Below are 12,909 nucleotides of genomic sequence, written 5' to 3' on the forward strand. Positions count from 1 at the left end.
GAAGAGAAGAGAAAAAGGCAGGATTTTACCCAGAGCAGCTGGGGCTTCCCTTGGATCCCTGGTAGTGCCCAAGGCCAGGCTGGACACTGGGACTTGGAGCAGCCTGGCACAGTGGGAGGTGTCCCTGCCAGGGTGGAATGAGATGAGCTTTAAAATCCCTTCCAAACCCAACCAGGAATGAGAGGAGCTTTAAAACCCTTTCCAACCCAAACCATTCTGTGATTCCATGATTAAAGCCAGGCTTGTTCAGCACCTCTTTGCTCTGTTTTTGGTCCCCAGGAGGAGAAATGGCCGAGATGCCGGGGATGTATCGCCCTGGAATACGTGAGCTTTAAATGAATTAGATGAGCTTTAAAATCCCTTCCAAACCAAACCAGGAATGAGATGAGCTTTAAAACCCCTTCCAACCCAAACCATTCTGGGATTCTGTGATTAAAGCCAGGCTTTTTCAGCACCTCTTTGCTGTGTTTTTGGTCCCCAGGAGGAGAAACGGCTGAGATGCCGGGGATGTATTCCCCCGGAATACATGAGCTTTAAATGAATGAGCTTTAAAATCCCTTCCAACCCAAAACATTCTTGGATTCTGTGATTAAAGCCAGGCTTGTTCAGCACCTCTTTGCTGTGTTTTTGGTCCCCAGGAGGAGAAACGGCCGAGATGCCAGGGATGTATCCCCCCGGCGAGTACGACCTGGCTGGCTTCGCTGTGGGGGCCGTGGAGCGAGGGCAGATGCTGCCCCAGCTGGACAGGATCACTGAGGGGGACGTGGTCATTGGGGTGGCATCTTCTGGGGTCCACAGCAACGGCTTCAGCCTCGTCAGGAAGATCGTGGAGAAGTCCTCCCTGGATTTCTCCTCCCGCGTCGGTGTCTCCGGGGATCAGACACTGGGTACTGCTTCCTCCTGAGCTTCCCAACAGCTGGCACAGTTATTTTATCTGGGCCTTTGAAATTTTTCTCAGGCAGCAAAAGAAAAAATCATTCCATCTTTAGTGTGTTTTCATCTTCTTCTTTTCCTGTAAGTCACATGTGCAGGGAAGAAACAAAGGGAGGGGGATAAATAATTAATTGTGGGCTAAAGGTAGAACTTTGTGTTTCTCTCTAGTACAATGCTCATTAGTATCCAAATTGCTATTTTGATATTTCTCCCATTTCTCTCCATGTTTTCCCCTCTCCCCTGGGCAGGAGAGCTCCTGTTAACCCCAACCAAACTCTACAGCAAGAGCCTGCTGCCTGTGCTGCGCTCGGGCCACGTCAAAGCCTACGCCCACATCACTGGAGGGGGCCTGCTGGAAAACATCCCCAGAGTTCTCCCAGAGTCCTTTGGTGTCGTTTTAGGTGAGAGAGAAGGAAAGCTGTGGAAAAATCCTCCATTAATGTGGCTGGCTGTGGAAGCCTGGGGCCACACCAGCTGATTTGTGCTGTAGGAGTTGGATTTGTCCGTCTAGAAATGTTTGAGTGTTTCCTTGCACCTGAACCAGAGCCAGTCAAAACTCTTTGTGGTGGAAAGACTGCTCCCCATAGAATTCCCTGCCCTGGTGGTGTTAGGGATTGGATTTCTTAGGACACTTGCAAAAAGAAAACAACCTTACCAACAATCCCAATTCAGCTGTCACCATTTGCAATTCCCTATGAAATTATTGCTAATTAAATGTTACGCATGAAGTTTTCAATTAGCATTCAGAGGTGGTTGTGAGCTCCTTCTGTTTGGCTTCATTAATCCTCACCACTCTCCCCTCACGTGTGCTGGAAAGGGGTTTCAGTGCTGGAAGGTGAGGCTTGGAAAGGGAAATGGCTGGCACAGGTTGTGAGAGCTCATGGGGTTGTACAATAAAATAAGGAATTACTAGTGAGTTCTGAACTCAAGAACTGCACATAAATAATTTTCAACTTGTCCACTGATAAATATTTATGTGTATATGCAACTCTGTTCTGGAGCCAGGCTGGCAGAGCTGGGGGTGCTCCCCTGGAGAGGAGAAGCTCCAGGAGAGCTCAGAGCCCCTGGCAGGGCCTGAAGGGGCTCCAGGAGAGCTGCAGAGGGACTGGGGACAAGGCCTGCAGGGACAGCACCCAGGGAATGGCTGCCAGTGCCAGAGGGCAGCAATGGATGGGATCTTGGCAATGAGGAATTGTTCCCTGGCAGGGTGGGCAGGGCTGGCACAGGGTGCCCAGAGCAGCTGGGGCTGCCCCTGGATCCCTGGCAGTGCCCAAGGCCAGGCTGGGCACTGGGGCTGGAGCAGCCTGGCACAGGGGGAGGTGTCCCTGCATGGCAGGGGTGGGATGGGATAATATTTAAAATTCCTCCCAACCAAAGCCATTCTGTGATTCCACAAATCTGTAGAAATTGGGGTAGAACCATTTTAAAAGAGAACATGACAAGAAAGAAATTTCCTGTCCTTGGAATTCCTTTCCAGTGCCTTGCCCAGAAGCATTTTTGTGCTGCTGTAAATCATCCTCACCTGATTGGAACTGGAGCAGTGGGGGATTTTTGTGACAGAAAAATACCTCTTAATACCCCAATAATTATAGTCCATTTGTAGCAATTTCCATTTTTGATCTGTATTTTCAATTCTCTTCAGATGCTCTCACCTGGAAGATCCCTGAAATCTTTTGCTGGCTCCACAAGGAAGGGAACCTCTCTGAGGAGGAGATGGCTCGGACCTTCAACTGTGGGGTTGGAGCAGTGCTGGTGGTCCAGAAGGAGATGGCCCAGCAGGTCCTCAGGGACATCCAGGCACACGAGACCGCCTGGCTCATTGGCAAAGTGGTGTCCCTACCAAAAGGTTACTGCAGCTTGATTTTCCTTGGGGGGGAAAATAATCAGAAAGAAGAAGCAGAGGGGAATTCCCTTGTTTGGGAGTCTTCATGAGGTGAAAACCTCTTCACTGGCACCTCCCTGACTTTTTTGTGGGGGTATTGAACTGACAGTTCATTAATCTCTTCCATGGATGCTTCTCTCCTCTCTCTGTTTCTCCCTTTACTGATACTTTGTTTTGCTGTTTTTTGGGTTTTAACTTGCACCTGCTCAGGCTCTGACAACGTTAAAGTCCTCAATCTCCATCGGGCCCTGCAAGCAACCAGGTCCCTGTGTGTGCAGAGCCATATCCAGGGCAAGATCCAGCCAGGCAAAATGAAGGTTGCTGTCCTCATCTCTGGCACAGGTGAGTTCTGCTCTTTGCTGCAGTGCAATCCAGACTGTGGAGAAGGGAACTTGGATTTAAAATCCCTGCAGTTCTCCATGGGCACTCTAGCAGGCAGGAGAGATGTGCTTGGATTGATGTCAGTCACAAACCTCTTTTAACCTCTGTTGCAAACTGAATTGCACCTGTGTTCAGCTCATCCCCAAACCTCTGCACGTGTCCAGATTCAGGCTCCCACTCTGGTGCCCTGTAGGAACAGCAGCATCATTTCACAGACAGATCAGAATTTCTTCTTGCCATGTAGGCACCCCAACTATTCTATTTCCAGTATTCCCAATCACTAAGGTCACCAATCCAGGGCTATAAATTACAGTTTCCAAGTGCAGCTGCCAGGAAAGGCCTTCAGCTGTCTGAATCAGCTCCCAGCAAATCAATTAAAAAAGGATTAATGTTTCATCAGAGCTGTTTGGTTTGTTCTCCCCCACAGCACTGCTTATTTAAAGCCTCTTCCAGCTGTTCCCTCTATTTATTCTCAGTTATTTTCTCTCCCCCAGGCACAAACCTGGAAGCCCTCATCAACAGCACGAAGAAAGACACCAGCTATGCACAGATAGTTCTGGTTATCTCCAACAAACCTGGTGTGGAGGGGCTGAGGAAAGCTGAGAGAGCTGGGATTCCTACAAGGGTGAGCATTTCCTGTTTGTAATTAGCCACCATTGGCTGGGACTCCAGCAGGAAGGTGCTAATGAGTTTTATGGGGTTGATAGGGAGCCTTGGCTTTTCTTTTTTGGTCTGTTGTGAACTTGTAGCTAGGGGCAAAGTACCTGACAGCAAAATCCTTCCTTTTCTCCTTCTCTGCCAGCAATCCTGGTGCTTTGGGGACAGTTGTTACATTAAACCAGCTTAAAACTTTCAGTTACAGCTCAAACTTTATCAGTTGTTTGACTGTAGGGCATTGCCACTGAAGTACCAACCTATTTTATGTGAATTCAATTTTAAAATGACCTGGTGGTTCATTTGAATGGACTACAGAGGTCACACTCAGTGGGGCCTTCCTCTGACTCCCTGGGTATTGCCTCAGGCTCTCCAGGAATCATTCCCAGTGCTCCCTGAGCTTCCATGGATTTTGTGTGCTTTGCCTTTGTGTTGCAGATCTGAAATGATTCTGTTGTCACTTAGAAACCTTTTACAGTCACTGTTCACTGCTGAATACAGACAAGGGAAATTGGAGCCCAGAGCTTTGCTCTTTTATTAGTGCTGGGATCTGTGCTGGTGCTCCAGCTCCTCCTTGGGAGGACACAAAGGGCACAAGGGAAATGTGGTGTGAGGAACAAACAGAGAATCACAGGCTGGCTTGGCTGGGAAAGGACCTGAAAGCCCATCCAATGCCAACCCCAAGGTTTTTACCAGGAAAAAAACAGTGTGGGAGAGCAGATGGCCCTGGGGGTTCAGCTGAGGAGGGAGGGGTGGGACAGGCACAGGAGCAGAGGCTGCTTCAGCCCAGGACTGGGCTCTGTGCCCAGTGCCTGCTGTCCCTGTCACCTGAGCAGCCCTGGCTTTTCCCAAACCACCCCTGTAACTCTGGGGGCCTTTAACAGGTGCTTCTATTTGGGTGCTCTGAGTTAGGTAATGGTGGCTTCTTCCTGCTTAAATTAGGGAATATATCCTGGATGGAAAAAACACAAAACTCAGGCTGGGAGAGCTCAGGGTGTTCACCTGGAAAAGGGAAAGCTCCAGAGCCCCTGGCAGGGCCTGAAGGGGCTCCAGGAGAGCTGCAGAGGGACTGGGGACAAGGCCTGCAGGGACAGCACCCAGGGAATGGCTGCCAGTGCCAGAGGGCAGCAATGGATGGGATCTTGGCAATGAGGAATTGTTCCTGGCAGGGTGGGCAGGGCTGGCACAGGGTGCCCAGAGCAGCTGGGGCTGCCCCTGGATCCCTGGCAGTGCCCAAGGCCAGGCTGGACACTGGGGCTGGAGCAGCCTGGCACAGGGGAAGGTGTCCGTGCCATGGCAGGGTGGCACTGGGTGGGCTGTGAGGTCCCTTCCCACTCAAATCAGTCTGGGATTCTGGGATTCCATGATTATGGAGTAGGGGCTGGTTTAGGAGTTTGTGATCAGCCTTTTTTCCAAGCTTCTCTGGTACAGTTTTTGCAAAGATTCAGCTGCTTATGACTGCCAGAGGTCTTGGAAAAGGGTGAAATATTTGGAAGACTTTAGGATGGCTTAAAGCCCTGCATTTGCAGCACCCTACAAATCCATGTAGGTGTTCCATGGGATCGAGAGCTGTGGGCTTATCAAGCCAAACTTTTTGTTCCAATGCTCCCTGTCTGTGGGGAGGAGCACAGGCTCCACTCTGTCTGTCAGCTGGGCATTAAGGAGCTGTTCTTGCTGCTGGAATTGCCTCCACATCCACATTCCTGTGTGTTGGGCTCCCCAGGTGGTTGAGCACACGAGGTACCAGAGCCGCACGGAGTTCGACAGCGCCGTGGACAAAGTCCTGGAGGAGTTCTCGGTGGAGCTGATCTGCCTGGCCGGCTTCATGCGCATCCTCTCGGGTCCTTTTGTCAAGAAATGGGAAGGTGAGCACGGCTGGGGGGGCTGTGCATGTGCACCAAGGCATTTCAGAGCTTGTCACCAGGAAAAAAGAGAGGGCAGCAGATTAAACATGGTGATCTTCAAGGTGCTCTTCCAACCCCAGCCTTCCTGGGATTCTGTGAAATGAAACTCTTCACATCTTGTAAGGAAAATGATGAGAGGCAGTTCACTTGTGCAGAGGCTGAAGGACGCCAAGGGCAAGCACAGGTTTGGTAGTCTTTGATTTCTTAGAAAATATTTTTAAAAGGCTGTGAATACTTTGTGCCTCTGCACAGAGGAGGTGCAGAGCAGAGGTAAGCACCCAGCCACTGAGGATTCCTCCCCTCACAGAGGAACTGCTCTGGATCCTTGTAAAACCACCAAACTGGGCAGCATTTTGCAGTTTTGGGTAACAAGCCCTGGCCAGTCCCAGGCCATTCCAGGAGCTGCCTGAGTCCATGGATGGGGTGTTCCACAGGCAGACCCAGGCTGTGCTTGCTCAGAATGTTCACAGTGTCTCCACTCTGCTCATCTTTTCGTTTTCCAGCTTTTTGAGAGGCTGGTGACACCTTCAGGGCCTGCTCTCCCTCCCCAGCTGTTACTTTTCTCTCTCCTGTGTTTCCCAGGCAGTCCTGAGCACACAGAGCAGCTGCTTTGGGGCTAGGATTACCTAAAGCTGCCCAGAACATCCTGGTCAGCCTGTGTCATGCAGCTTTCACTGCTCTTTGGTGACTTTTGTGTCCCCCTGGGTGTGCCTGGAACATTTCACACCTGAACTACTTTTCAAACCTCTCTTTAAAATCAATAGAGCAAAGCAGGCACTCCTGAGAGGTCTTGCTGTGGTTTTGAAGCTGTCAGGTGAAGCCAGTCAGGTGAATTGGTTTTGTTTGTCTCCACTCAGGTGCAGAGATGGAATTGCCTGTGCTGTGGCCAGCTGGCAGGAGGAGACAATCTCTCACTCCAAGGGATGTGTTTGGAGTGGACAGAACAGAACTTCCTCTTGCAGAATCTTGTTCAAATAAAGGATTTTAGTGCCTTCTGATTCAGGGACAGGGCACTGCTTGTTGTCCTGCACAGTGCAGGATTTTACCTGCATGACTGGTGTGAGAGAAAAAAAAGAAGACTTTTTCTAGACAGAAGAGCTAAACTCATTTTTTACATGTCCAGAACTTGATTGAGCTTGAAAACCTGAGTTGGGACCACGAGATGAGAGCTCAGACATTGAGCTTAGCTCAGGGAGCTGGGCCAGCTGCAGGACCCTGTCCTGGCCATGCCTGGCCACTGACCCCCCAGAATTATCCAGGAAGAATCAATTTCTGCTGCTACTTTGGTCAAAGCTGCTCTTTTTCTTTCTCTCACAGTCACAAGGACACTGAGTGGGAGTTATGAAACTCTTTCTTGCTTAACAGCCCTGAAGTGTGAATTATGACTGTTAACAAAGGATAGGTTAAAGTGTTAATTGTGAATGTTAGCAAAGCACAGGTGAAAACAGAACCAAACAAACCCAAGCAAGCAGGAACCCACATCCCATTCTGATGGGAAATGAGGCAGAAGAGCAGGGTGGGGTTTCCAGTCCACTGTCCCTGAAAACTTTTGGGCTCAAGCCGCAGGGAGGGAGATGGTGATGCTTAAAAAGAGTTTTATTTAGATATAAAGTGTATCTGAGACATTGTTGGACATCAGGTGGATCATTTGCCCCTTGTAACCTGCCCAGATCTCCATGGGTAGGGAGTCCCCAAGGTGCTGCCAGGAAGAGAGAAGAGTATAACAGAGATAACAGAAAGAATTAAATAAAATAATGGTAATAGAAACCCTGAGCAAAGGAGGCTTAGGGGGCCCTTGTGGCTCTGCACAAGTCCCTGCCAGGAGGGGACAGCTGGGGGGGTCGGGCTCTGCTCCAGGGAACAGGGACAGGAGCAGAGGGAATGGCCTCAGGCTGGGCCAGGGCAGGGTCAGCTGGGCCAGCAGCAGGAATTTGCCCATGGAAAGGGTGCTCAGGCCTTGGCAGGGGCTGCCCAGGGAGCTTGGCAGTGCCCATCCCTGCAGGTGTCCCCTGCAGGTGGCACTGAGTGCTCTGGGCTGGGGACAAGGTGGCCGTGGGGCACAGCTGGCACTGCCTGGGCTGGCAGGGCTTTGCCAGACACAGGGATATTGTGATCAAAGAAGGACAAGGTGCTGAGGGAAGGGACAGCTACATCAGCCAATGAGTCATTATTAATCCCTGGGGAAATGGTTTCAGCCATTAATTGTAACTGTACTCTGCTATTTCAGACATAGACACTGCAGCACGTGGGGCTGGATGGCTGCTGGCATCTTCAAAACCTGTGAAAAATCCTATTCACAAATGATTTTATTCCTCTGTTGGTTATGGCCCTTTGAGCGGCCTAAAAGTGCTAAAAGTCAATAACCTCAGCTCTGCTTTCCCAGGGAAAATCCTGAACATCCACCCATCCCTGCTGCCCTCCTTCAAGGGAGCGCACGCGCACAAGCTGGTGCTGCAGGCCGGGGTCAGGGTCACGGGCTGCACCGTGCACTTCGTGGCTGTGAGTACCCCCTGCCCCTCCTGCCCCCCTGCAATCCTCCCCTTTGAGCACCTGCACCTCCCTGGTTTTCTGAAATCCTTCACTTTGAGCACCTGCACCTTCTGCCCCCCTGCAATCCCCCCCTTTAAACATCTGCACCTCCCTGGCTCTCTGAAATCCTCCCCTTTGAACACCTGCGCCTCCCTGGTTTTCTGAAATCCTTCGCTTTGAACATCTGCGCCTCCCTGGCTTTCTAAAATTCTCCCCTTTGAACACCTGCACCTCCTTGGCTCTCTGCAATCCTCCCCTTTGAACATCTGCACCTCCTGCCCCTCTGCAATCCTCCCCTTTGAACATCTGCACCTCCCTGGCTCTCTGCAATCCTCCCCTTTGAACATCTGCACCTCCCTGGCTCTCTGCAATCCTCCCCTTTGAACATCTGCACCTCCCTGGCTCTCTGCAATCCTCCCCTTTGAACATCTGCACCTCCCTGGCTCTCTGCAATCCTCCCCTTTGAACATCTGCACCTCCTGCCCCTCTGCAATCCTCCCCTTTGAACATCTGCACTTCCCTGGCTCTCTGCAATCCTCCCCTTTGAACATCTGCACCTCCCTGGTTCTCTGCAATCCTCCCCTTTGAACACCTGCACCTCCCTGGTTCTCTGCAATCCTTCACTTTGAACATTCTCACCTCAGAGCCTGCTGGGAGCACCCCAAACCCTTGTGTTTGATCGCCTACCCTCTGTGTTCAGAACTTTGTATCTAGAGAAGGTGGGGATTTTATTGTGGCCATACAGTGCTGTAGTTTGCTGGCTCTGGAGAAGGAGTGGAAATGGGTAATTTGTCCAGGAGTTTAAGCTTTCCCTAAGGGAACTTCTTCCCTAAGCATCCACCCACTGGAGTGGGGGAATAGTCAATGTAAGGCCTTGGCTAAGCCAAAGGCTTTGTTAAACATGGCCCAAACTTCCTGGGTTTTATCCTAAACATGCCTTGTTTCTTTATTTCAAGAAAAAGAAAAAAATAGAAACAAACAAAAACCTCACTGGAAATGACACAGATTTGTTAAGGAGTGATCAGATGTTTGTGGGAACAGAGCAAAACTTGACAATTTATGCTGGTCAGACCCTAAGTAAAGAAAGAGCAGAGATCTCTCAGCTTCAGAGACATGTTTTTTTCAGGCCAAGGATTATTGGTTCCCTTTTGATCACTTCTCAGGATTCAGAAGTCTCTCCTTTGGCTTCCCTCTCCCTCTGCTGCTGGAATCTCTCAGGATTTTTGCTTTGCCTTGGAAAAAGAGAGTGGAATAATTTTTTTTCCAATAGAAGGGAAAACTGCATTCTTCTCTCTATGCCATGACTTGGGGTTTCTCTGTGTGGCAGCTGCTGAGGAACAGCCCCTGTCCAGCAGGGATCTGCTCCACAGTGTTCCAGGGAAGATCTGCTGGATCCCTATCCCAGCTCCATGCTTGGCTCATTCCTGCTCTGGACTGAATGTCCTGCCCAGTCCAGCCCCTCCTGTCCCTGGGCTTTTCTGGAATTGAATTGTTGCTCCCTGCTGTTCTGCCTCCATCCCGCTCTCCTCCGAACCCTTCCCAAACTACAGTCAGCCCCAAATCCCACTTTCTGCCAGCTCCCCAAGGCGCCGGGCCATCCCGAGAATTCCCTCCTGTTCCAGCTGACCCTGCCCTTGCCATTGCAGGAGGAGGTGGATGCCGGGGCCATCATCTTCCAGGAGGCCGTGCCGGTGAAGCTGGGGGACACGGAGGCCACGCTGGCCGAGCGGGTGAAGGAGGCCGAGCACCGCGCCTTCCCCGCCGCGCTGCAGCTCGTGGCCAGCGGCGCCGTGCGCGTGGGCGAGGCGGGCAAGATCTACTGGAAGTAGAGCTGGGCTCTGCCCCTCGCACGCTTCAAGGTTCAAATCCCAGGAAAGCCACCCATGGGAATCTCGGGGCCGTTCCCAGAGGGTGCAGCGATGGCTCCTGTAAGTGCTTCTGAATTTTAATCGCTTCCTCAGCCAACATTTTGGTTCTCTCAGTCGCTTTCCTGACATCCCCAGTGCAGCCAGGTGGATCTGAGCAGCCCTGGGTGGACTGGAGACAACATGGAGACCCTTTCATGCAAAATCATGATCAGTCTGGCAGCCGGGAAGTGAACAAGCCTTTTTCACATGGCCTGTCTCCAGCAGAGGGATTAAGTTTCACTTTTTCCAGGTGGGAAATTGTGGAAATGCTGGTGCATATCCAGCTGTTTGCCAGCCAGCGGGGCTGCTCCCTAACAGGGACCCTCCTTGTGCTGGGAATTTGCTGAGGGAAGCTGCAATGGAAGAGACAGACAAAAGCAGAAACGTCCACTCTAAAAACCTCATCAAACCAGGAAAAACTGGCCTCCCCAAGTCCAATTATTGGATTTTTCTCCATTTGCTTCCTGGTTTGATGGTGGTGGATCTCATCTGGCCCAGACCCCTGACACACCCTGTCATTTCCAAACCTGAACCTGCTGTCCGAAAGATGCTAGCAGGATTCAGTGTCTGCTGCCCCTTTTTTTTCCACAGCATTCCCATGGGAATTCCCACAAATTCCCCTCAGATTCAGCGTTTTTTTTTTTTACATGAGTAGAAAGAGCAGACACAAAACATGTCCTTGGCTTGTGAAACATTCCTCAGGAATTCTGAAGTGCCTTTATTCTTGAACCAGTGTTTTCACCTGGAATAACACTGAGGGACACCCAGGAATTATGAACATTTGGAAAACAATTGGGGTTTTTGTGCAGCTCAACATTTGTGGTTTTCTTTTAACATTTTCATATAGTTATGAAACCATTTTAATGTTCTTACTGCATGGACCAGGTTTCCCACACACAAAGCAGATTGGGGTGGTTTGGAGCTCCCCTTGAACACAGAGAAAACTGATTTTATTCTGGGTTCTGATGGCCTGACGGTACTCCCATGTTGGCATATTCTCCTTTGGGATTTGAAATAAAGCCTAATAAATTAAAAAAAAAAATTCTATCTACAAGTATTTCCTTGGAATTGATTCCCATGGCTGTAGGGGGGAGGAGGGAAGGAGCTGTACATGGTTTGGGGGCTGTGGGTCAGTGGGGAGGACACAGCTCCAGACAGGGAAGGCAGAGGGAATAAAGACTTGGAGGGGTGAAACCACTGCCCGTGCAGGGAATCAATATCACATTATTGATCAGAGCAGCTGGATCACTGCCAGAGGCCAACAGAGAGAGCTGTCCCAAATCCAACACCCGTTTCCATCACAGGCACCTTGATCCAGATTCTGATGTTTTGCCATGTGAGCCTGATATGAAATGGGATTTCACAGTCATACAAGGTTTGGGTTGGGAGGGACCCCAAATCCCACCCAGTGCCACCCTGCCATGGCAGGGACACCTTCCACTGTGCCAGGCTGCTCCAGCCCCAGTGCCCAGCCTGGCCTTGGGCACTGCCAGGGATCCAGGGGCAGCCCCAGCTGCTCTGGGCACCCTGTGCCAGCCCTGCCCACCCTGCCAGGGAACAATTCCTCACTGCCAAGATCCCATCCATTGCTGCCCTCTGGCACTGGCAGCCATTCCCTGGGTGCTGTCCCTGCAGGCCTTGTCCCCAGTCCCTCTGCAGCTCTCCTGGAGCCCCTTCAGGCCCTGCCAGGGGCTCTGAGCTCTCCTGGAGCTTCTCCTCTCCAGGTGAGCACCCCCAGCTCTGCCAACCTGGCTCGAGAGGGGCTCCAGCCCTGGAGCAGCTCCATGGCTCCTCTGGGCTCGCTCCAGCAGCTCCATGACTTTGTTGTCCCACTCTTGCAGCAGCAAGTCCTGTTTGGGGTTACTCTGGGACGCTTCCCCTACTCTGCCACAGAAATGGATCCCTTGGGAGGATGAATTCCCCTTGGAAACACCAGATCAGTTTTACAGCTCGAGCCCTGTCCATGTAACACATTTTCTCCTTTACAGGTTTAAAAACAGAACAAAGGAATTCCAAACCTGAAAAGCCAGCCTGGCTCCCACCATGGATTTTCCAAGGGGGTGTAACCAAAGCTGTGATCTCAGGAAAAAGGCTGGGAAGGGAAACTTGAGATACTGAGACATCCAAGAGAACCACATGGAGGAAAAGGGAAGAGGAGGGAAAACGAGCAGAGTCCCTCAGGGTCCTGCCCAGAGACCCTTAAGGATCTGCCCAGAGCCCCTGAGGGACCTGCCCAGAGCCCCTCAGAGTCTGGTCCAGAGCCTCTCAAGGATCTGCCCAGAGCCCCTCGGGGACCCACCCATAGCCCCTTAAGGATCTGCCCAGAGCCCCTCAGGGACCACCCCAGAGCCCCTTAAGGATCTGCCCAGAGCCTATCATGGTCTGGTCCAGAGCCCCTCAGGGTCCTGGCCCAGTGCCCCTCAGGGACCCACCCAGAGACCCTCAAGGATTTGCCCAGATTCCCTCAAGGATTGGCCCAGAGCCCCTCAGGGACCAGCCCAGAGCCCCTCAAGGATCTGCCCAGATTCCCTCAAGGATCTGCCCAGAGTCCCTCAGAGTCTGGTCCAGAGCCCCTCAAGGATCTGCCCAGAACTCCTCAGGGTCCTGGCCCAGAGCCCCCCAGGGACCTCCTCAGAGCCCCTCAGGGATCTGCCTGGAGCCCCTCAGAGTCTGGTCCAGAGCCTCTCAAGGATCTGCCCAGAGTCCCTCAGGGACCACC

At 51.6% G+C, this 12,909-nt stretch overlaps 1 protein-coding gene across 9 annotated transcripts in view; it reads left to right on the forward strand.

Annotated features, from left to right (window-relative positions):
• The window catches only part of GART (phosphoribosylglycinamide formyltransferase, phosphoribosylglycinamide synthetase, phosphoribosylaminoimidazole synthetase), a 36,687-nt gene extending 25,440 nt beyond the window's left edge, over positions 1 to 11,247 (forward strand). For all 9 annotated transcript variants that reach the window (XM_064405325.1, XM_064405363.1, XM_064405367.1 and 6 more), the window contains 8 exons: positions 639 to 887; positions 1,182 to 1,334; positions 2,576 to 2,779; positions 3,026 to 3,157; positions 3,691 to 3,821; positions 5,574 to 5,715; positions 8,138 to 8,253; positions 9,930 to 11,247. In XM_064405325.1, coding sequence (XP_064261395.1) covers positions 639 to 887; positions 1,182 to 1,334; positions 2,576 to 2,779; positions 3,026 to 3,157; positions 3,691 to 3,821; positions 5,574 to 5,715; positions 8,138 to 8,253; positions 9,930 to 10,112 — 1,310 coding nt within the window. In that variant the 3' untranslated portion in view covers positions 10,113 to 11,247. The remainder of the gene's footprint in view (positions 1 to 638; positions 888 to 1,181; positions 1,335 to 2,575; positions 2,780 to 3,025; positions 3,158 to 3,690; positions 3,822 to 5,573; positions 5,716 to 8,137; positions 8,254 to 9,929) is intronic.
• The last annotated feature ends 1,662 nt before the right edge of the window (positions 11,248 to 12,909 follow it).

This window comes from Passer domesticus, chromosome 2 (assembly GCF_036417665.1).
Source record: "Passer domesticus isolate bPasDom1 chromosome 2, bPasDom1.hap1, whole genome shotgun sequence".
Taxonomy (NCBI): domain Eukaryota; kingdom Metazoa; phylum Chordata; class Aves; order Passeriformes; family Passeridae; genus Passer; species Passer domesticus.